The 24870-nt window shown below is 32.8% G+C and overlaps 1 protein-coding gene across 5 annotated transcripts in view; it reads right to left on the bottom strand.

Moving 5' to 3' along the window:
- Positions 1-24870, bottom strand: part of PRKACB (protein kinase cAMP-activated catalytic subunit beta) — a 148656-nt gene that overhangs the window by 70418 nt on the left and 53368 nt on the right. The window contains exon 2 of one of the 5 annotated variants that reach the window (XM_082410463.1): positions 14345-14495. The exons of 3 other annotated variants lie outside the window; for them this stretch is intronic. In XM_082410463.1, the coding sequence (XP_082266589.1) occupies position 14345 (1 nt within the window). In that variant the 5' untranslated portion in view covers positions 14346-14495. Of the gene's footprint in view, positions 1-14344; positions 20648-24870 lie in introns of those variants that run through there. One more of the 5 variants, XM_082410457.1, reaches the window with a different exon arrangement.

A 24870-nucleotide genomic window follows, 5' to 3' on the forward strand; every position in this document is an offset into this window, starting at 1 on the left:
CAAGACTTCAAAACAGCTATTGGAAATATATCAAAAGAATAAAATGAAATTGTATTTAAAGAATTCAAGGAAAATATGATGGCAATGATACAACAAAGAGAATTTCAATATAATGATAGAAAGAGAAACTATTCAAGATATAAAAATTATAGACTTGGAAAGTACAATAACCCAAACTTTAAAACTCACTACACAAGCCCAATAGCAGATTTGAGGAGGGCAAAAGACTCAGTGAACTTGAAGATAGATCAATAGAAATCATCCAGTCTGAAGAATACAGAGAACAAAAGATAGGAAAAAAATGAACAGACCCTCAGAAGCCTGTAGGATATCAAGGGTATCACCATACATGTAATAGGAATCCTAGAAGGAAAGGAGAGAGACTAAGGGCAAAGAAAAACTATTTGAAGAAATAATGGTTGAAAATGTCCAATCTGATGAAAAATGTTAACCTGCAATCTAAGTTCAACCAATGCCAAGTATGATAAGTACAAAGAGATTCATACCTAGACACCTCATATTCAAGTTGTTAAAAGCCAAAGACAAAGAAAAAAATCTTGAGAGAAGCAAGAGAAAATGACTAATCATGTACAGGGGAAAAGCAATATGATTAATGATGACTTCTTCACGAAAATAAGAGAGGCCGGAAGGCAGTGGAATAATGTATTCAAAGTGCTAAAAGAAAAAAGAAACAAACCTTTTCACAATTCTCTATCCGGGAACACTATCCTCTAAAAACAAAGGTAAAATAAAAACATTCTCAGATAAACAACAGAGGATATGTGCTTCAAGCAGAAATACTGAAGGAAGTTGTTCCAGATGAAAAGACACTGGACAATACTCAAACTGACAGGAAGAAATAAAGAGTACTAGAAATGATAAATATATAAGTAAAAGACTATATAAACACATTTATCTTTCTTTTCTTAATTTCTTTAAAGACCTTAAAATTGTATGAAGCAATCATTGTAACACTGCATTTCTAGGTTTATAAAAATATAAAGGTAAAATATGAAAATGACACAAAATTAGAGAAGAAATGGAGCTATATTGCATCAAAGTAGCTATATTTTACTAGAAAAGTAGATTGTGATAAGATAAAATGCATATTTTAACCCCTAAATCAACTATTAAGAAAATGTCTTTTTAAAATGTAGTTTAAAAATCAAAGAGGAATTAAAATGGCATCCTACAAATATCTGTTTAACACAAAAGAAGGAACAGAGGAACAATACAAAAACTCTTAAGATATATAGAAAACAAACAGCACAATCGAAGATGTAAAGCCAACCATATCAATAATTACATTAAATGTGAATAAACAGATCACAAGGCAGAAATTATCAGACTGGATTAAAAAAGGTCCAACTATATGCTGTCTACAAGGGCCACACTTTAGATTTTAAGATAAAAATAGGTTGAAGGGAAAGGAGAGAAAAAGTTATACCATATAACAGTAACCATAATACAGGTGGAATACCTATATCAATATCAGACTATTAAATAGACTTTAAGACAAGAAATATTACTGAAGTCAAGAAAAGGAAATTTCATAATGATAAAAGGGCCAATACTTCTGGGAAATTTAACAATTAGAAATGTATATGCAATGAACAAAATAGTCTCCAAAATGCTAAAACAAAAATGACAGAATTGAAGGAAGAACTAGGGACTTCCCTGGTGGCGCAGTGGTTAAGAATCCACCTGCCAATGCAGGGGACATGGTTTGATACCTGGTCTGGGAAGATCCCACATGCTGTGGAGTAACTAAGCCCGTGTGCCACAACTACTGAGCCTGTGCTCTAGAGCCTGCATGCCACAACTACCGAAGCCCTAGAGCACCTAGAGCCCGTACTCTGCAACAAGAGAAGCCACTGCAATGAGAAGCCCACACACTGCAACGAAGAGTAGCCCCCGCTCGCCACAACTAGAGAAAGCCCACACGCAGCAACGAAGACCCAACACAGCCAAAAATAAATTAATTAATTAAAAATTTAAAAAAAAGAAAGAACTAAATAATTCAAAAATTATAGTTGAAAATTTCAATATTCTTCTCAATAATTTATGGAAAAAAGAAAATCAATAGGTTACAGAAAACTTGAATATAATATCATTAAAATGACATTTATAAAACACAGCATCATAACGTCAGCAGAATACACATTCTTTTCAAGTACACATTGAAATTCTCCATACTAATCATATGCTAAGCAATATAACAAATCTCAAATTAATTTGAAAGGATAGAAAATTCATTCAAAAAATGATCTCTTATCATAGGAGAATTAAACTAGGAATCGACAACAGAAAGAAATTTTGGAAATCCCAATATCTGGATTTAGATCACAAAGAAATCCCAAAGGAAATCAGAAAATATTTTGAACTGAATGGAAAAAACCCCACAAGAAAACAACATTTATGGGATATAGATAAAGCATAGCTTAGAGGGAAATTCACAACTTTAAACACATGTATTAGAAAAAAAGAAAGGTCTCAAATCAATAATTTAAGTTTCCACCTTAAGAAACTTAGAAAGAAGAGCAAATTAAACCAAAGCCAAAAAGATCACAGCAGAATTCAATGAAATGGAACATAAAAACAATAGAGAAAATGAAGAGACCAAAAGTCTTACTGATAAACCTTTAGCTAGACTGACCAAAATTAAGACAAAACAAAACAAGACAAAATAAAACAGAGAAGACACTAATTACCAAAATTAGGAATGAAAAGATGGCATAACCACTGATGCTAGAGAAATTAAAAGGATTAAAAGAGAATACTATGAACAACTTTACATAAATGATATAACTTAGATGAAATGGACAAGTTCATAGAAAGACACAAATTACCAAAACTAACTCAAGAAGAAATAAAAAATCTGAAAAGACTTATAAACAAACAAAAATATTAAGTCAGTAATTAAAATTTTTCCCACAAAGAGAAGGTCAGGTCCACATGGCTTCACTGCGGAACTCTATGAAACATTAAAAGATATAATACCAATCTGACACAAACTTTTCTAGAATATAAAGAAGGATGTAATACTTCCCAACTTATTCTATGAGCCCTGATGACAAAACTGACAAAGATCAAAAGAAAATTACAGATCAATATCCATTCCAATGCAAAAATCTTTATCAAAATATTAGCAAACCTAATTCAGCAGTATATTAAAAGGATTATACACCAGGACCATGTAGGATTTATCCCAGGAAGGCAAGGTTGGTTCAACATTGAAAATTAATTAATGGAATACACCGTATTAATAGAATAAAAGACAAAACTACATAAACATCTCAATATATGTAGCAGAAGCATTCTACAAAATCCAGTACCTGTGATAAAACCTCTCAACAAACTGGGACTGGAAGGGAACTTCCTCAAGCTGATAAAGGGTGAATTTGGGGGTGAGGTGGAGAGGGGGACCCTATAGCTTACATTATATATAATGGTGAAAGATGGAATGCTTTTCCTAAGAATGAGAATAAGGCAAGGATATCTACACTCACCACTTCTTCACAACTTTGTATGAAAGGTTCTAGCCAGTGCAATGAGGTAAGAAAAAAGATATTTAAAAAGATATTAAAGGCATATAAATTGATGAGAAAGAAATAAACCTGTCTTTTTTGCAGATGACATGATTCTATACGTATAAAATTCTAAGGAATCTATAAAGAAACCATGAGAACTAATAAGTAAGTTTATCAACATCATAGGATATAATATATATATAAATCAATAACATTTTAAATACTAGGAACAAGCAATCCAAAAATGAAATTAAAAGAACAGCTCCATTCACAATGGTATTAACAGAAAAAAAAAATACTTAGGAATCCATTTTAACAAGACTTGCTCACTAAAAAAAAAAACAGGAAACATTGCAGAGAAATTAAAGAACATCGAAATAAATGGAAAGCTATTTCATTTTCATGGACTTCAAGACTCAATATTGTTAAGAGAAGAGTCTCCACAAATTAATCTATAGATTCAACGAAATCTCTATGAAAATCCCAGTGGGCTTTTCTTTAGAAACTGACAGGCTGATTAAAATTTATATGGAAATGTAAAGGACCCAGAATAGCCAAAACAATTTTGGAAAGAACAAAGTTTGAGGACCTACACTACTTGATTTCAAAACTTTTTAAAAAGTTACAATAACCAAGACAATGTGGTATTGCCATAGGATAGACATACATTGATCACTGGGACAAAATTGAGAATTCAGAAGTGAACTCCTACAATTATGGTCAATTGATTTTTGACAAAAGGTGCCAAGATGATTAATGGAGAAAGAAAGGTCTTTTCAACAAATGGTGCAGTAAAAATTGGATATTTATATGAGTTAAAAAAAAGAACTCCACTCCATAGCTCACACAAAACAACACAAAAAATTAATTTCTAGATAAAAGCATAGAATAAAAATCTCCATTACCTTGGGTTTGATAAAGATTTCTTAAGATTTGGCACCAAAAATACAATCCATCAAGGGAAAAAATGATAAACTGGACTTCATTAAAATTACAAACTTTTGCTCTTCAAGGATATCATTTAAGAAGATAATACAAGCCACCAATGGGGAGAAAATATTTGCAAATTATTTATTTGGTAAAGAACTTGTGTTCAGAATATATAAAGAACTTTTAAGACTTGACAATAATAAGAAAAAAACCCTCAATTTTGAAAGTGGGCAACAGATTTGAAAATACATTTTTCCAGGGTAGATACATGAATGGTTTATAAGAACATGAAAATATGCTCAACATCATGAATCATTAGGGAAATACAAACTGAAACCACAATTAAGTACCAATTCACACACACAAGAATGGCTAAAATCAAAAAGACTGATGATACCAAGTATTAACAAGAATGTGAAGAAACTGTAACCCTCCTACATTGTTGATGGGAATATAAAATATTAAGCTACTTAGGAAATCAATTTGGAAATTTCTTAAAAAGATAAACATAAACTTACCGTATGACCCAGTTATTCTACCCCTAGATATCAACTCAAGAGAAATGAAAGCATATGTCCACCCAGTCTTGCATGCAGATAGATAGAGCAACATTATCCAAATAAACCAAAAACTGGAAACAATCCTAATGTTCATCAGTTGCTGAATGGATAAACAAAAATGTTACATCCACACAATACAGTACAATTCAGCAATAAAATAGAGCCAACTATTGATATGTTCTATAACATGGATGAACCTCAAAAACATTATTGTAAGTTCAAGAAGCCAGCAACAATAGATTATATATATTGTATGATTCCATTTTTATAAAATATCCAGAAAAGGAAACCTGTAGGGATAGAAAACAGATCTGAGTTTGTCTGAGGTGGGGACTGATTGCAAAAGAGAACAAAAGAACTGTTGGGGGTGATGAAAATGTTCTAAAACTGAATTGTAGTGATGGCTGCACAACTCTATATGTTTATTAATAAACACTGAATTGTACACTTATGAGTGAGTCTTATGGCATGTAAATTATATTTCTCTTTTTAAAAAAGTTGTCAAGTGCTTCTCTACATAAGTAGAGTCAATCTGAGGCAGATCTTCTTTGCTGTGGGAAGAATCACTTCAGCGGACAACTTAAATATGTAAATTTAAGGCTGGTAGGCATCTATTACCTTGGGGGAATGATCTAACAAAACCCTTTGGAGCTTGGTAAAGGTTGTTCCTCTCAATACCCTATGGTAAAGAGAGCTAACAAACTGGAAGGAGGTAAGTAGATCTGCATTAAAAATAAAACAGGAATTTGAAAAGGAGGGATCAAAACCTAGACCCCATTCTTTCTAAGGTTCAGAATTACGAGAACTTCTTATCGATTTTAGTGATAGTATCTGTGGCCCATGAGTAAGAAGGCACACTAAATAAGCTTTATCGAAGAATAAAGGAGAATCTGGTGATTTAGGCTCATATTAGGGGCTCTGTAGGTCAAATTCAAGTACCTACCGAGGACAGGCAGGTAAAACAACAGAAGTAGTGAAGTGTGAAGGCTAGAGCAAATGAGACAGTATAAATCCTGACGAAAGAGAATAGTTATTCAGTGCAAATTCCCCTTTGTTCTCATATGGGAATAAGAGGCCACTGAAATCAGTTTTTCAAATGGTTCAAGAATATGAAAGTCCAGGGACTTCCCTCGTGGTGCAGTGGTTAAGAATCCGCCTGCCAATGCAGGGGACATGGGTTCGATCCCTGCTCTGGGAAGATCACAGATGCCACGGAGCAGCTAAGCCTGTGCACCACAACTACTGAGCCCACATGCCCTAGAGCCCGTGCCGCAACTACTGAAGCCTGCACGCCTAGAGCCCGTGCTCCACAAGAGAAGCCACTGCAGTGAGAAGCGCACGCACCACATTGAAGAGTAGCCCCTGCTCGCCGCAACTAGAGAAAGCTTGTGCACAGCAATGAAGACCCAACAAAACCAAAAAAATAAAAATTAAGAATATTAAAATTATAAAAAAAGAATATGAAAGTCCAGATATTAATATGAAAGATCTTGTTTTAAAATCAGTATTTTTTATTTACATATAAAATAATGGTATCACATTCAATTATTTTAAAATATCATGAGGACTAAATAAAACATATCTGTGATTTACATCTGGGTCACAGACAACCAGTTTGCTATCCCTGGAAAGATGTTCAAGAAAGGAAGGCCAATTTTGGTACAGTGTGGGGATGAGTCAAAAGCACCTTCTCACATTCAACCTGGCATGAAGCCACGATGACTAAGCATGTAAGTATAAATTAAGGAAACTAAATCTGTGATATAAGCTTTGAATGAGTATAACATTGGAAAGGGTGGATCATCCTCCCATTAAGAATCAGTGTCTCATCAACTATACTCCAATAAAAATTAATTTAAAAATTAATACATATTTATACATATATGTATATGTATAGATGATTCACTTTGTTATAAAGCAGAAACTAACACAACATTGTAAAGCAATTATACTCCAATAAAGATGTTTAAAAAAAAAATTAAAAAAAAATTTTTTAATGAAGGGGTAACAAGGATTTCTTAATGATTGTTGTAAAATAATAAATAATAAAATTTAAATAAAATATGACAAAAAAAGAATCAGTGTCTCAAAAAAAGAAGAAAAGAATCAGTGTCTCCACAAGGAGACATCCTCCCATTAAGAATCCGGTCTCCACAAGTATCAGTGGCATCGCATCAAGAGCAAGGATACGTCAAATTCTTTGGGACCAGTTTAAACCGTGAAACTATGTAGCACTGGCAAAATCAATAGCAGCTGAAAATGAGATTACTAGCCTCTATACTAATCAAAATACCCATCTCTTTCTTCATCCAACGTTTGGAAAGAAGATTAGCTTCTCTGGAATGAGTAAACTCCCAGAAGTTTAGCAATACTTGAAGGGGACTGGAAGAAGATCCCAAGAAAATTGCCATTTAGAAGTCCTGCTAATTTGAGCAGATGAGTACAGTGATTAATTCGAATATTTCAAAGACGAGACCTAATATGTATCCCAAGTGGGCTACACTTGTTATACAACCATAACCAGACCCCAGAGCTAAAAGCAGCCATTGTTTTAGGAGTTGCAAGTAATATTCACTCCCTCAGAAAATGCATCATCCTTCCAGTTTCAAATTACTAGCTCTTTTTGGATGACATTTTATTTTCAAAGTTCTCTGACCAGCCTGTTAGTCTTCTGGGTCCTCATAATATGAACTAGGTCTCTGCAACTAACAGAAGACCTCAGACAGAAATCATTGCTATAGGACCCAAAGACCAGTTTTTCTTACAAACATATAGAAAGATTTCACAGAATGGTGATTAAGAGTGTTGGCTTTGGAGCCAGACTGCCTGGGTTCAAATTTTATCTATTAGTTATGTTACCTTGAGGAAATTACTTTACATCAATGTGTTTTAGTCTCTTTATCTGAAAGATGTGAATAATAATAGTATCCATCTTATTGGGTTTTTTAAAGGATTACATAAACTAATATATGCAATGTGCTTAGAACAATGCCTGACAGATAGTAAATAAGTGTTTCATGTGATAGTGTATATGACAATATTCCACCCAGGAAATGTGGGAGTGAAGTGGTATGAGTCACCACTATATTGCAGAATCAGATTTAGAGGATATACTTTATAATATGACTGAATCTCCAACCCAAGCGGATTATGGTACGTTGATTACCAAAGATAATGCTCTATTCAACAACTAAAACATGTCTCTCAGACCATTTGCTACTAATAATTGACCAATTTTGAAAAGTGGAAAATTTTTGATAAACACTAATAAGAAGAAAGTAAAGCATGCTTTTTGTGCCAGAAAATTATACTAGGGAATTTAAACATGTCTTCTCTGAATATTGAAACCAATTTAACTCCAAGAGAATATATTACATGTATATCTGGGATGCAATTTATTTAATACAAAAGCCTAAAATGGTTATAACAGTTCTCTACATTTGTCCTATAAAATATAAAAATAATGATATGCACAAAGATTTAGCTACAACAATGTTTATCAGTGGTTTTTTTATACGATAGCAAAAAATTAAGAACAGTCTAGATGGCTAGTGACTGTTTAAATAAATTGTGGTGCATCCTTAAGATGTGGTGCATCCTTAATACAAAACAGCCATCTTAAAAGATACTGTAGAACAAATCTTTACAATAAGGAAAAAAGTTATGAAACACTGTACGTAGAGATCCAAAGTAAAGGGCCAGTGGAAATTTGTGTATCTATGCACAAAATAGACTATATATAGAACAAGGTTAATAGTGATTATCTTTTGGTGGGATTATGTGTGATTTTTACTTTTTTGTTTGTTCTTTTCTATGGTTTGCAAATTTTCTCCAATGAAGACATAGTATTTGGTAATCAGATTAAAATGTTATTAGGGAAAAAGGGCTTCTCAAACTTTAATGTGCATATGAATCAGCTGGGTAATCTTGTTAAAATGCAGATTCTGACTCAGTAGGTCTAGATGGAGCCTGAAAGTCTTCCTTTTTAACAGGCTCCCAGATGATGCTAATGCTACTAGACTGGGACCACAATTGATCAAGACACTCTCAAGAGTATATACTCAATCTTCCTTCTCTAACCATGTAGTATGGCTATTCTTGTAAAACACAAGCAAGCACAAGTTTCTCATTATTACATTTGATATAGTACTTGGCATTGTTAAACACTCCATGGAAACATTTTCTAATTTCAAATCATTTAATATCCCGGTTTCTTAGTTTTACTATAAAGGCTGCTGATTACTCAGATTCTTATAAACAATCATGATAAAAATGTACAGGTAACACTGAAAAGTTCAGTGCCTCTGAAATGTGATATTTATTTACCAGGGTCAGATCAGCATTTCACTGTTTTTGGTTAATGGCCACAGGCCTTTAAAATAAATTGCAAAGATCATAATAGAATAAATTGAGAGAAAGCTTGTTAGTGTAAGACTGTAGTGATATTTAATGTTAATCTAACAAACAACTCAACATGTATTGAGAACTATGCTGGCAATACCAAAATAAATTGACAAATTCTATGCCTTCAAGGAGTTCAAAGTCAAACAGGGGAGAGAGGTAACTTGAGTACTAATGTAATATAATTTTAATACTATAAAATAAAACGTAATAGAAGTGAGTATGATATGAGAACACAGGAAGAGATCATGAATTCTAAAAAGGATAAAGAACAGAGGAACAGAAGAATGCTTTGGTGATTTTGTTACAAAGATAATATGTGAGCAGAGTCTTAAAGTATGAGCAAATCTCACCATTGGCAGTAGTAGGAACAGGAAATTCCAGGTAGAAGAAACATCATAAATAACCACTGTTGTTATAAAGGGATTCCATTGTCTGACTATTCATTGCCATGTTCACATAGTGACCAAAAGTGTTAGCTCTCATCACTAATTATTAAGAGAAATGCAAATCAAAACCACAATGAGATATCAACTCATACCAGACAGAATGGCTATCATCAAAAAATCTACAAATAACAAATGTTGGAGAGGATGTGGAGAAAAGGAAAGTCTCATAAACTATTGATGGGAATGTAATTTGGTGCAGCCACTATGGAGAACAGTATAGAAGTTCCTCTAAAAACTAAAAATAGAACTACCATATGATTCAGCAATTCCACTCCTGGGTATATATCCAGAAAAAATGAAAACAATAATTCGAAAAGATACATGCACCCCAACATTCATAGCAGCACTATTTACAATAACCAAGACATGGAAGCAACCCAAATGTCCATCAGCAGACAACTGGGTTAAGAAGATGTGGTGTATATATATATATATATATATATATATACACATACACACACACACAATAAAATAATACTCAGCCATAAAAAAGGATGAAATACTGCGATTTGCAGCAACATGGACGGACCTAGAGAATATTATGCTTAGAGAAAGACAAATCTGACTCAGACAGAAATGGAAACAGACTCATAGACATAGAAAACAAACAAACTGGTGGTTACCAAAGGGGAGAGGGAAGGGGTGGGGGACAAATTAGGAATATGGGATTAACATATATTGGGTTGGCCAAAAAGTTCGTTCTGGTTTTTTTCTGTAAGAGCTTACGGAAAAACCCAAACGAACTTTTTGGCCAACCCAATACGGACTACTATATATAAAGTAGATAAGCAACAAGGATTTAAAGTATAGCACAGGGAATTATATCCATTATCTTGAAATAAGCTTATAATGGAATAGAATCTGCAAAAATACTGAATCACTATGCTGTACACCTGAAATTAACACAAAAATATTGTATATCAACTACCCTTCAATTAAAAAAAAGGTCCTGAAGAAAAGTGCTAATTCTAACTAAGTGTCCAGCTCCAACAGAAGATGTATAGTAGCTAAATACATTTCCCTGTAGAATAAGTAAGTTAACTTTTCCTGTATTATGCTAGTTAAAATTCTTTAGGCTCTCCATTGTATACTCTTGACTCCTTTGTCATAGATTAGGTAACCATAGGTGCGTGGGTTTATCTCTGCACTTTCTATCTTGTTCCACTGATCTATATTTCTGTTTTTGTGCCAGTACCATACTGTTTTGATGACTGTAACTTTGTAGTATAGTCTGAAGTCAGGGAGGCTGATTCCTCCAGCTCCATTTTTCTTTCTTAAGATTGCTTTGGCTATTCGTGGTCTTTTGTGTTTCCATTCAAATTGCAAAATTTTTTGTTCTAATTCTGTGAAAAATGCCATTGGTAATTTGATAAGGATTGCATTGAATCTGCAGATTGCTTTGGGTAGTATAGTCATTTTCACAATATTGATTCTTAGAGTGGATATATGTATATGTATAACTCATTCACTTTGCTGTACACCTGAAACTAACACAACATTGTAAATCAACTATACTCCAATAAAATTTTTTTAAAAAAAAGATAATGTAGGCAGTCTTCTAGCTTAGAAGTTACAACGATACAGATTTAGTGGACTAAGAAATAAGCATGGGAGTGTACTGCCTTAAAGACTGTATGAGCTTTGGAAAGGTAAAACTAACTAGATAAAGTGGTTTATTACAACCACTTTAGCTCTGATTCTACCTAAAAAAATCCATATTCAAAATTGTTCATTTGTTCAATATAGTATTTCAATCTAAGCTTCACTAATATGGATTTGTATCTGCCACAGAAATAGCCTGTCAATTCATGGGAAAGAAGAACAGGTAAAGCATTTGATGGTATTTGTCTATTCAGTCCTTAAAATATTGTAATTAGACATTAAATGTATAAAGTCCAAGATTTAAAATGTGCAAAACTTCCATTAAGTTCAGCATTATATAACTCAACACACCATTTATGATCAAAGAAAGATTTAAAAGCTAACCTAAATAAATTTGCTAGAAAGAGAACTCAATGAATGTCAATACTCCCTTTCATTCTGAGCCAGAATAAAAAGAATTCCTTCATGTTTTTGTTGTGAACTTCAAGTACTTATATGTGCATGGAATCAGCTGTTAAATATTTATGTTATCAAACAGGAATTCCTGTTACTTAATTTAGTAGTAAAAGATAAAACATTTAAGGCACCTGGAAACCACTGTGTAGACTTTATTTTGTATTTCTTCCTATATTTAATGTCACTGGAGAATAAAGAAACTTGGATTAAAATTCTTACATTTCATACATGCCTAGATTGGTAATTAATCTTTACTCAATAGTTCACAAACCTAATTTTTATAAAATTATATGTAGTTTCTGTGCTTAGCTGATTTCTTAAATCACACTTTTGGAACAAGCATACTCAGAGAGCTTATCATCAGGAGATATTACATTCCTTTTCCTTGTCAAACAAGTCATGCAAGTAAACTGCTTTAATTAGCTTTGAAGAATGTGGTTTGTACGAAAACTTCATACTGTCAAAACTCTTTCCATAACTCACACTATAAATGAATAAAAATCTGTGTTTTCATCATGAAAATAAACCTTGGAATTTTGAAACAAAAGGATTCCTCTGTTTCTGTTTTATCCATATTTTCTCCTCTATATCAACACATTCCATAATAAGAAACTAGAACTCCATGCTTACCATTCTCATCACTACATATATAAAATTATTGTGTCTATTTCTATATTTGAGGATATGAAAGAGAAAGTGAAAGAATGCTTGATTAATGAACATTCAGTTACTCTTTAAGCATTTCTTATGTCATACCTATTATTCGAACAGCTACAAGGTTTGCACCTAATTTCACTGTGCACTATGATTCTATTTATTTTATTTTGTGACATCACCATAAAGAAAAATGTTAACAGCATTTTATCAGTCTGTTTTTTCCAAAAGAAATCATAGCTCATGATATTATCTTCAACTGCTAGATTTTAAAATGTCTCAGAAAATGTTACAAGCCACACACATTTAAAAATGGTGAGAGTATAATTCAAACATAACTTTTAAATATTAAAAGCCCATGATATTCATTCATTTGAGATACATTTACTAAACACCCACTATTTGTGGAAACAGGGATTAGTGTACTAATTCAGTACTGTCCTCGATCCTCATTGAATGTTTAATTAAAAGGTCCTTGAAATGCATAAAAATGATTTCCAAAAGGCCTTAGGAGACTGCAATTTAACAGAATAGGGCAAGTAAAATGAATAACAAACTTTTGTTGCATGGTAAACTTTAATAATGTACTATTATTTCAATACTCAACAGTTCATTACCTTGAAGATATTTGAGATTCCTCATATCAACTTGCTATATAGTAAGAATTAATTATAAATAATCAAAACCTATGAAGTGAAAAAAAATTTGTACAAATATATGTTCTTTACTTTCTCCCTAAAATAGCTTGAGGAAGGTAAAAAATTCTGATGCAATAAAAAAAAAAATCAAATAAACTTCTGCGGAACTATGAAGGTACTATATAAATAAAAGAGTCAATTTTGTAAGCCATTCTTGGTTTTTTGTTGCTTTTCTTTTAGCTGAGTTTTCTTCCTTAACTGCTATGGAGTATGTAAACAGAAAGAGGCAAAACAATGCTATTTGGTGATCAAACACACTAAAAAGTACCAAGAGTAATTCTATTGTTCCTTTAATCAGAATAACAAAAATACCTTGGGGAGGGTCCAAGGTGAGATGTGGAATGAAGGCACTGGTATTGTTTATATGTGAAATGTAGCCTTTAAAAAGTGCATGTCACAAAAAATCATTACGTATCACCATTTCAGCAAAGCAGTAAGTCCAAACATTTTAACATGCCTGGAAAGAATGTGATGCATGCATAAACAAGTTTCCCCCCCCCCATATGAAAGCTTCTGATATTTATAATGTTATAAATATAAGATTTCACATAGAATAATCATACTATGCTTTCATATTATAAATCCTGCTTGTTAAACTCAAGTAACTTCACACATGCATTTAAAAATAAAATATGGCAAAAATAACAAAAATTTAATTATAAATGCAAGAGTCTTTTGCCCCTTTTGAATTTTAAGGCTTATAAATCCAAGATATTTTTTAAAATAAAATGATTATTTTTCTTAAATGTAGGCATTTCACTTAAGAACAACAACAAAAAATTTTTTTTAAATACACTAGAAATGATGTAAGAATTTTGTAGAAAAATTTCCCACTGATATTCAGCTTAACTAATCGCATTTAAAACAAAACATGAGCTATGTGATTCAGCTCAACTTATAATCAAGTTTTTGTAATTTTTTTTCAACTTTACCTTGCAAAATATCCTTGGGCAAATCATAAAAAGACACCCCCCCACCACAGTTCTGTGCTTGATTCTAAAACTCCAATTAGCATTTTAGTTTCTAGTTACAATGTATCATAAAAAAAAAAACAAAAAACTTACTTGATCTGTCCCATAAGGCAGTATGTTCAGAGAAATGAAGGCTGTCATTTTCCAGAGTTGTTTTCTGATCATGTGCAGTACCTTTGGAGTGTCTATGAAATAATCGGCTAGCAAAACCTTCCAATTTCTGAAGAGCAGTTGTACCTGTATACTGATTACAGGGTAGTTCTCTGTAAGCTGCCATTCATGTGTATTTACACTTAATTTAAAGTAACTGAAAATATTTCCAGAAGGAGCTCAACAACTTCTTACACAGAAGCCAAGAGCTATGCATGTATCAAACTTCCTGTTTGCAGGGTATTCAAACCACTACTGCTGTTCTGTTTCCTGTTAATATAAAACAGCACATTACTGAGCCTTTCTTAGCAAAACTGTTCATCTCAACTAGAGATGAAGATTTTAAAGACTTGCAATATCATCCTAAAAGGCTATGTTTAAAAGTGTTTTAATATTAATACACAGGTTAATGAGAACATTAAATATAAAGCTTTACATATGGATAGTAGGCTGAAAAAAATTTTTTTAAAAAGGAAAACTAGTTAAACGTGTATTACAACCCTGTACAAACAACTGAAGACCAAACCACTCTCCAAATATATGTTAAAAAGGTTGTGTTTTATCCAGGAAATCAGCTAATACAGATTAGTATAGATTTTATGAATCCTTATAAATTGTTAACTTTTCACTGAAAGCTGGTATGGAATAGATATCACAAAACACTTGCAAAACAAATTTTAACACATAAATTTTAACGAAAAAAATCTGAACTAGCACTTAAAAAAACTCAATGTTGCTAACTCACTGACTTAAGTCTAATATATACAAAAACTATAAAAACTTAGTGTGTCAGTATTGCTTACCAAACATAATCTGCTGACAAGTGCATATCAGCAGTACATGTTCAAACATTCTAAAATTTGAAAAAAATATATAAGATTTAAAATTATATAAAATCAGCCATAGCAAGAAATTTCAATTGAGAGGAAAAAAAATCCTTCTAGTTGACTGAGACATGTTAATTTTTAAACTTAACACTGAGGACTACTGCTTACCTGATCCCTGATTTAGGGGTCTCACTTGGAAACAGCTCCTTTGGTTAAAAGTAACTGTCCATTTGCATGAAAAAAGTAACCTGTGACATTTAACAATGATTCTGAGTACTTGCCTTCTGACACTTATTAAAGGATGAGAAATTTGTGTGGTTTTTCTCTTTGGAAGCTTTAAATAAAGGGAAGAAGGAAGAAAAAAGGAAGGAAGGGAGGGAGGGAAGAAGGAAGGAGGGAAAGAAGGAAGGAAGGATATTTTTAAAAATCTATCTAAAAAAAGTCTTAATCAAGATTTCGTGCCTACTGCTTAACAAACAGAATAAATAGAAACAATAATGACAAATAGAATAAATAGGAATAATAATGTAATCAAATTAGGACACAACACACACACACAGAGGAAACATTGACTAATGAATTTTGCCAAATAACAGCTCATTTGTGTACATTTTATTTTGTATAATAAAATTAGATCAATCTAAACAAACAGGCAACAGTATCTACAACACCAAACTTCTTAAATTGTAGCTTTCTGATAAATATGTGTGTATATAATAATAATTCCTTTATTAACATCCGACTTTATACAAAACAGACCCTGAACAGGTGTCTGCAGTCTTCAATAAACATCTACAGAGGATGAACTGTCTCTGTATGGGTATAAGTGCATAAAATAATTCTTTGACTTGCTCTCTTGGGATAAATTCTATTCATCCTCAAGGCTCACCAAAAATGTCACATCTTCACTGAAGTTTCCCACATACTTTCTAGAAAAATACACTACTCTCTCCACTGTTTCCAATGATCTTATAATTTTATGTTAAAATTTGCTATTTATAAATTTATGTCTCAAATTGTGAATTACTTGAATTCATAAATGAAATGCATGTGCTAGTTATATACTCAATAAATATACGTTGAAGTATTCAGTTTTAATAAATTAAAGGTCTAAGTAGAATCAAACCCTTGTAAATATTTTAATTTTATTTATGATAGGATCATATTTGTAAATTATCCAACGACCACCTAGTTGTTCATATATAGAGACAACAGCAATAGAAGTAATGTCACTTAACTTCTTTTTCTCTACGTTCAGTCAGTTACTAAATTTTACTCATTCTTTGAGTTTCATTTTTATTAGTGAAAATGTGGATTTCTAAAATAACTTGTTTTCTATGCTTCCAGTCACTCCTTTCAATCACTCTTCTCTGACATATTAACCTCCCCAAAATACTACACTCATGGCATTCCCTTGCCAAAAGTACAAGCTAATTCTAACATTTCAGCCCCACAATATTCGTTTTTAACACAGGTCTAGCCAGACTTATATCCAATGTTGCTTGAGTTTCATATAGATATTCCAGATTTCTAATTAGAACACGAAGATTAATTTATTTAAAGCAATGTATAAGCTTAATAACAAAATTACTGTATCAAGAAGAAGAAAGTAATCTTCACTAGAACTAGAAAACACTACATTTAAAATTTATGCATTTTTCTTCAATAAAACTGTTTTTTATCTGTTACAAAGTCCTTAGAGAAAGTAGAATCTTTAGTCCTTAGAGCAATATTTCTATATACGGTATTGTGACCAGGAAACTGTTGCTATCGAAGTACTTTGGCAATTTGATTTTTATTAAAAAGAACTCTACTGGCATCTACTGCTAGAAAGAAACAACTACAGCTTTAACTAAAACTGAATTCTTTCATAATTCAAATTAATGTTAAGAAGTATATTGCTTGCTATCTTCCTGATGGTATTTTCAGAACTTGAATTTGTACTAAGATATCTAGCCATGTACCCAAAAATTTGCTGTAATAACATATCTTATATCCTATTAATAGTTTAAATAGTGTATGGTAATAAAACTAGAGAGTAATCAACTTTGAAGTTATCAAGTCCTTATTTTTCATTCTGCATTAATTTTAGAAATTATAATAATTTTCAGAGTTGAACCTCCTTTGATTGCCATATCACAAAATATTGGTTTATTTCTTATGTTTAATAATAGTAATGATACCTTACATTTACAAAGCATTTTACAACACATAAAATGGTTTCCATTGATTCATCAGATCTTTACAAATGAAGTAAGCAGGACAGGTATTATTATCCTTATTTTAAGATGAGAAAACAAACATAAATATTAAGTTATTAAGTGACTTGTGCAAAGTCACCTATGTCTTCTGCCTCCTAAATCAAGGCTCCTTTGTACTGACAATAATGATTACCACACGTAAAGATTTTTTCAAAGGGTGGGGAAGTAGGGATAAAAGGATGGTAGGAGGTGGAAATGGTTCTTGGACACACTGTCCGGAGTCTGAGATTCTGCTATGAGAATGTTTTCATTCACATGGTCACCTTATAGCCATGCAATTTCATTGTCCACATTTATGTTTACAATCATCTTGGGGCCAAGTAGAACTATGTACTTTAGAGTTTGAAGGTTAAAGAAAAGAAAAACATGGAAGCATATTTTATATGTAAATAATGTATTTGTTCCATGTGGAGGGCAAATGATATGACCATGACCCCTGCTATTCAAATAAAGCTTTTACAGTAATAGTTTTGCCTTTCCCAAAATGGATTCATACATTTTTCAAATGGATTCACCTATTTAAGACTGGCTTCTTTCATTTAGCACAGCATAACTAACTGAGGTTCATCCATGTTGTGTGTTTTAAGAGCTTACTAATTTTTTATTGAATAGTATTCCACTGTATGGATTTACCACAATTTATATATCCATTTACAATTGAATTGCCTTTGCACCTTTGTCAAAAATCAGTTAACCATATCTATGCGGGTCTACTCTGGATTTTCAATGTTGTTCCACTGATCTACCTATGTGTCAATTCTTTTTCATCAATAGCGTACTGTGTTGGTTACTGTGGCTTTTTAGTAAATCTTAAATCTGATTGTGTACATCTTTCAACATTTTTTTTTTCTAAATTGTTTTGGCTATTATAGTTTCTTAGCTTTTCCATATAAATTTTAAAAGTTTGTCTATTTCTACAAAAATAATCTTGCTAGGACTTATTATGTTTATTGAGAGAAATGATAACTATACTGAGTCTTTCAATCCATGATCATATTATATATTTCACTTTTTGATTCATTTTCAATCATCTTTGATTTCTTTCATCAGTGTTTTCGTTTTCAGCATACAGATCCCATACATATTTTGTTAGACTTATACTTAAGCATTTATTATTTTTAAATTGGAGCTATTGTAAATGATGCTTTAAAAGATGTTTGCAATTGTTCATTGCTAGTATATAGAAATATGACTTATTTTTATATGCTAACCTTGTATACTGCAACCTTGCTACACTCAATTATATTTAGGAATCTTTTTCTTTTTGTAGATTTCTTAGGATATTCTATGCAGAAAATCATGCCATCTTCAAACAGATAGTTTGCTTTATTTTTTCCTCTTTAATCCCTGTGTTGTTTATTTACTTTTCTTGCCATACCGCACTGGCTAGGACTTCCAGAAGTACATTAAACAAGTGGTGAAAGTGAAGATCCTTGCCTTATTCCCAATCTTAGGAAGAAATGGTTCACTTCTCATCATTATGTCAGCTGTAGAAATTCTTCGTAGATGCCCCTTATTGAGATAAAGAAGTTTCCTTGTATTCCTAGTTAGTTCAGTGTTTTTATATATTACAGGGATGTTGAATTTTATCCAATACTTTTTCAGTATCTATTGATATGATCATATGGATTTACTTCTTTAGTCTGCTAATATGGTGTATTGCACTTACCAATTAATTCTCAAACATTAAACCAGCCTTGAATTCCCAGGATAAACACCTCTTGTTCTTGGTGTACTAATCTTTTTATATGTTGCTGGATTCAATTTACAAATATTTTATTGAATATTTATATAAGTTTACAAGATATACTGTTGTGAAGTTTTATTTTTATGTACTGTCTTTGCACGATTTTGATATCAGGTTAAAAATGGCTGCATAAAATAAGTTGGGAAGTATTCTTTTATTTTCTGGAAGAGACTGTAGGGAACTGGTATCACCTCTCCCTGAAATTTTTGGTAGTATTTGTCAGGAAAACTATTTGGGCCAGTAGTTCGTTTTTGGAAGGCCACAAATACTATTCAATTTCTTCAATAGATATCATACTTTTCAGTTATCTATATCATCTTCAATGAATATTGGTAATTTTTGTCTTTCAAGAAATGATCTATTTCAACTAAGTTGTCAAATTCACGTGCATAAAGTTGTTTCTAAAATCCCCTTATTAGCCTTTAAATGTCTGTGGCATCTGTAGTTATATCCCCTCCTTCATTCCTGATATTGGTATTTGCCTTCTCTTTTTTAGTCAGTCTGGTGAAAGGATTCTAATTTTTTATCCTTTTCGAAGAACCACCTTTTGTTTTTCTTGATTTTCTCTATCATTTTTTCCATTTTCAGTTTCATAAATTCCTGTTCTTATCTTTTTGCCTTCCCTCTACTTTCTTTGGCTTTACTTTGCTCTTTCTCTAGTTTCATAATGTGGAACTTTAGATCATTTCCCTCTGAACAATGATTTTAGTACATCTAACAAATTCTGAAACATTGCCTTTTTTTTTAATGTTTATTTATTTATTTTCTTATTAGTCATCCATTTTATACACATCAGTGTATACATGTCAATCCCAATCTCCCAATTATTCACACCACAACCCCCACCCCCCGCCGCTTTCCCCCCTTGGTGTCCATATGTTTTTCCTCTACTTCTGTGTCTCAATTTCTGCCCTGCAAACTGGTTCATCTGTACCATTTTCTAGATTCCACTTATATGTGTTAATACACGATATTTGTTTTTCTCTTTCTGACTTACTTCACTCTGTATGACAGTCTCCAGATGCATCCATGCCTCTACAAATGACCCACTTTCATTCCTTTTTATGGCTGAGTAATATTCCATTGCATATATGTACCACATATTCTTTATCCATTCGTCAGTAAATGGGCATTTAGGTTGTTTCCAAGACCTGGCTATTGTAAATAGTGTTCCAATGAACACTGCGGTGCATCTGTCTTTTTGAATTATGATTTTCTCTGGGTATATGCCCAGTAGTGGGATTCCTAGGTCATATGGCAATTCTATTTTTAGTTCTTTAAGGAACCTCCATACTGTTCTCCATAGTGGCTGTATCAATTTACATTCCCACCAACGGTGCAAGAGGGTTCCCTTTTCTCCACACCCTCTCCAGCATTAGTTGCTTGTAGATTTTCTGATGATGCCCAATGTAACTGGTGTGAGGTGATACCTCACTGTAGTTTGGCTTTGCATTTCTCTAATAATTAGTGATGTTGAGCAGCTTTTCATGTGCGTCTTGGTTATCGGTATGTCTTCTTTGGAGAAATGTCTATTTAGGTCTTCTGCCCATTTTTGGATTAGGTTGTTTGTTTTTTTTAATATTGAACTGCATGAGCTCTTTATATATTTTGGAGAGTAATCCTTTTTCCGATGATTCATTTGCAAATATTTTCTCCCATTCTAAGGGTTGTCTTTTTGTCTTGTTTATGGTTTCCTTTGCTGTGAAAAAGCTATTAAGTTTCATTAGGTCTCATTTGTTTATTTTTGGTTTTATTTCCATTACTCTAGGAGGTGGATCAAAAAAGATCTTTCTGTGATTTATATCAAAGAGTGTTCTTCCTATGCTTTCCTCTAAGAGTTTTATAGTGCCCGGTCTTAAATTTAGGTCTCTAATCCATTTTGAGTTTATTTTTGTGTATGGTGATAGGGAGTGTTCTAATTTCATTCTTTTCCATGCAGCTGTCCAATTTTCCCAGCACCACTTATTGAAGAGACTGTCTTTTCTCCATTGTGTATCCTTGCCTCCTTCGTCATAGATTAGTAAACCATAGGTTCATGGTTTTATCTCTGGGCTTTCTATCTTGTTCCATTGATCTATTTCTGTTTTTGTGCCAATACCATATTGTCTTGATTACTGTAACTTTGTAGTATACCCTGAAGCCAGGGAGTCTGATTCCTCCAGCTCCGTTTTTTTCCCTCAAGACTGCTTTGGCTATTTGGGGTCTTTTGTGTCTCCATACAAATTTTAAGATTTTTTGTTCTAGTTCTGTGAAAAATGGCATTGGTAACTTGATAGGGATTGCATTGAATCTGTAGATTGCTTTGGGTAGTATAGTCATTTTCACAATATTGATTCTTCCAATCCAAGAACATGGTATATCTCTCCATCTGTTGGTTTCATCTTTAATTTCTTTCATCAGTGTCTTATAGTTTTCTGCATACAGGTCTTTTGTCTCCCTAGGTAGGTTTATTCCTAGGTATTTTATTCTTTTTGTTGCAATGGTAGAGGGGAGTGTTTCCTTAAGTTCTCTTTCAGATTTTTCATCATTAGTGTATAGGAATGCAAGAGATTTCTGTGCATTAATTTTGTATCCTGCAACTTTAGCAAATTCATTGATCAGCTCTAATAGTTTTCTGGTGGCATCTTTAGGATTCTCTATGTATACTATCATGTCATCTGCAATCAGTGACAGTTTTATGTCTTCTTTTCCAATTTGTATTCCTTTTATTTCTTTTTCTTCTCTGATTGCTGTGTCTACAGCTTCCAAAACTATGTTGAATAATAGGGATGAGAGTGTACATCCTTGTCTAGTTCCTGATCTTAGAAGAAATGCTTTCAGTTTTTCACCATTGAGAATGATGTTTGCTGTGGGTTTGTCATATATAGCCTTTTATGTTGAAGTAGGTTCCATCTATGCCCACTTTCTGGAGAATTTTTATCATAAATGGGTGTTGAATTTTGTCAAAAGCTTTTTCTGCATCTATTGAGATGATCATATGGTTTTTCTTCTTCAATTGTTAATATGGTGTATCAAATTGATTGATTTGCATATATAGAAGAATCCTTGCATATCTGGGATAAATCCCACTTGATCGTGGTGTATGATCCTTTTAATGTGTTGCTGGATTCTGTTTGCTAGTATTTTGTTGAGGATTTTTGCATCTATATTCATTAGTGATATTGGTCTGTAATTTTCTTTTTTGTAGTATCTTTGTCTGGTTTTGGTATCAGGGTGATGGTGGCCTCGCAGAATGAGTTTGGGAGTTTTCCTTCCTCTGCAATTTTTTTGAAGAGTTTGAGAAGGATGGGTGTTAGCTCTTCTCTAAATGTTTGATAGAATTCACTTGTGAAGCCATCTAGTCCTGGACTTTTGTTTGTTGGAAGATTTTTATTCACAGGCTGAATTTCACTACTTGTGATTGGTCTGTTCACACTTTGTTTCTTCCTGGTTCAGTCTTGGAAGGTTATACCTTTCTAAGAATTTGTCCGTTTCTTCCAGGTTGTTCATTTTATTGGCATAGAGTTGCTTGTACTAGTCTCTTAGGATGCTTTGCATTTGTGCCATGTCTGTTGTAACATCTCCTTTTTCATTTCTAATTTTATTGATTTGAGTCCTCTCCCTCTTTTTCGAAATGAGTCTGGCTGATGGTTTATCAATTTTGTTTATCTTCTCAAAGGACCAGCTTTTAGTTCTATTGATCTTTGCTATTGTTTTCTTTCTTTCTATTTCATCTACTTCTGCTCTGATCTTTATGATTTCTTTCCTGCTGCTAACTTTGGATTTTGTTTGTTTTTCTTTCTCTACTTCCTTAAGGTGTAACGTTAGATTGTTTATTTGAGATTTTTCTTGTTTCTTGAGGTAGGCTTGTATAGCTATAAACTTCCCTCTTAGAACTCCTTTTGCTGCATCCCATAGGTTTTTGATCATCGTGTTTTCATTGTCATTTGTCTCTAGGTATTTTTTGATTTCCTCTTTGATTTCTTCAGTGATCTCTTGGTTATTTAGCACCGTATTGTTTAGCCTCCATGTGTTTGCGTTTTTTTACGTTTTTTTCCCTGTAATTGATTTCTAATTTCATAGCGTTGTGGTCAGAAAAGATGCTTGATATGATTTCAATTTTCATAAAATTACCGAGGCTTGATTTGTGAACCAAGATGTGATCTATCCTGGAGAATGTTCCATGCGCACTTGAGAAGAAAGTGTAATCTGCTCTTTTTGGATGGAATGTCCTAAAAATATCAATTAAATCTATCTGGTCTATTGTGTCATTTAAAGCTTGTGTTTTCTTATTAATTTTGTTTGGTTGATCTGTCCTTTCGTGTAAGTGAGGTGGTAAAGTCCCCCACTATTATTGTGTTACTGTCGATTTCCTCTCTTATAGCTGTTAGCAGTTGCCTTATGTATTGAGGTGCTCCTATGTTGGGTGCATACATATTTATAATTGTTATATCTTCTTCTTGGATTGATCCCTTGATCATTATGTAGTGTCCTTCCTTGTCTCTTGTAACAGTCTTTATTTTAAAGTCTATTTTATCTGATATGAGTATTACTATTCCAGCTTTCTTTTGATTTCCATTTGCATGGAATATCTTTTTCCATCCCCTCACTTTCAGTCTGTACGTGTCCCTAGGTCTCAAGTTGGTCTCTTGTAGACAGCATATACATGGGTCTTGTCTTTGTATCCACTCAGCGAGCTTGTGTCTTTTGGTTGGAGCATTTAATCCACTCATGTTTAACGTAATTATTGATATGTATGTTCCTATGACCATTTTCTTAATTGCTTTGGGTTTGTTTTCATAGGTCGTTTTCTTCTCTTGTGTTTTTCACTTATAGAAGTTCCTTTAGCATTTGTTGTAGAGCTGGTTTGGCAGTGTTGAATTCTCTTAGCTTTTGCTTGTCTGTAAATCTTTTGATTTCCCCATCGAATCTGAATGAGATCCTTGCTAGGTAGAGTAATCTTGGTTGTAGATTCTTCCCTTTCATCACTTTAAGTATATCATGCCACTCCTTTCTGGCTTGTAGAGTTTCTGCTGAAAGATCAGCTGTTAACATTATGGGGATTCCCTTGTATGTTATTTGTCGTTTTTCCCTTGCTGCTTTCAATAATTTGTCTTTGTCTTTAATTTTGGCCAATTTGATTATTATGTATTTCAGCGTGTTTCTCCTTGGGTTTATCCTGCTTGGGACTCTCTGCACTTCCTGGACTTGGGTAGCTATTTCCTTTCCCATGTTAGGGAAGTTTGCAATTATAATCTCTTTAAATATTTTCTCGGGTCCTTTCACTCTCTCTTCTCCTTCTGGGACCCCTATAATGCAAATGTTGCATTTAATGTTGTCCCAGAGGTCTCTTAGGCTGTCTTCATTTCTTTTCATTCTTTTCTCTTTATTCTGTTCTGCAGCAGTGAATTCTACCATTCTGTCTTCCAGGTCACTTATCCATTCTTCTGCCTCAGTTATTCTGCTATTGATTCCTTCTAGTGCATTTTTCATTTCAGTTATTGTATTGTTCAGTTCTGTTTGTTTGTTCTTTAATTCTTCTAGATCTTTGTTAAACATTTCTTGCATCTTCTCGATCTTTGCCTCCATTCTTTTTCTGAGGTCCTGGATCATCTTCACTATCATTATTCTGAATTCTTTTTCTGGAACATTGCC

The sequence above is a fragment of the Balaenoptera physalus genome (assembly GCF_965194825.1).
Source record: "Balaenoptera physalus genome assembly, chromosome: 1".
In the NCBI taxonomy this organism is placed as follows: Eukaryota; Metazoa; Chordata; class Mammalia; order Artiodactyla; family Balaenopteridae; genus Balaenoptera; species Balaenoptera physalus.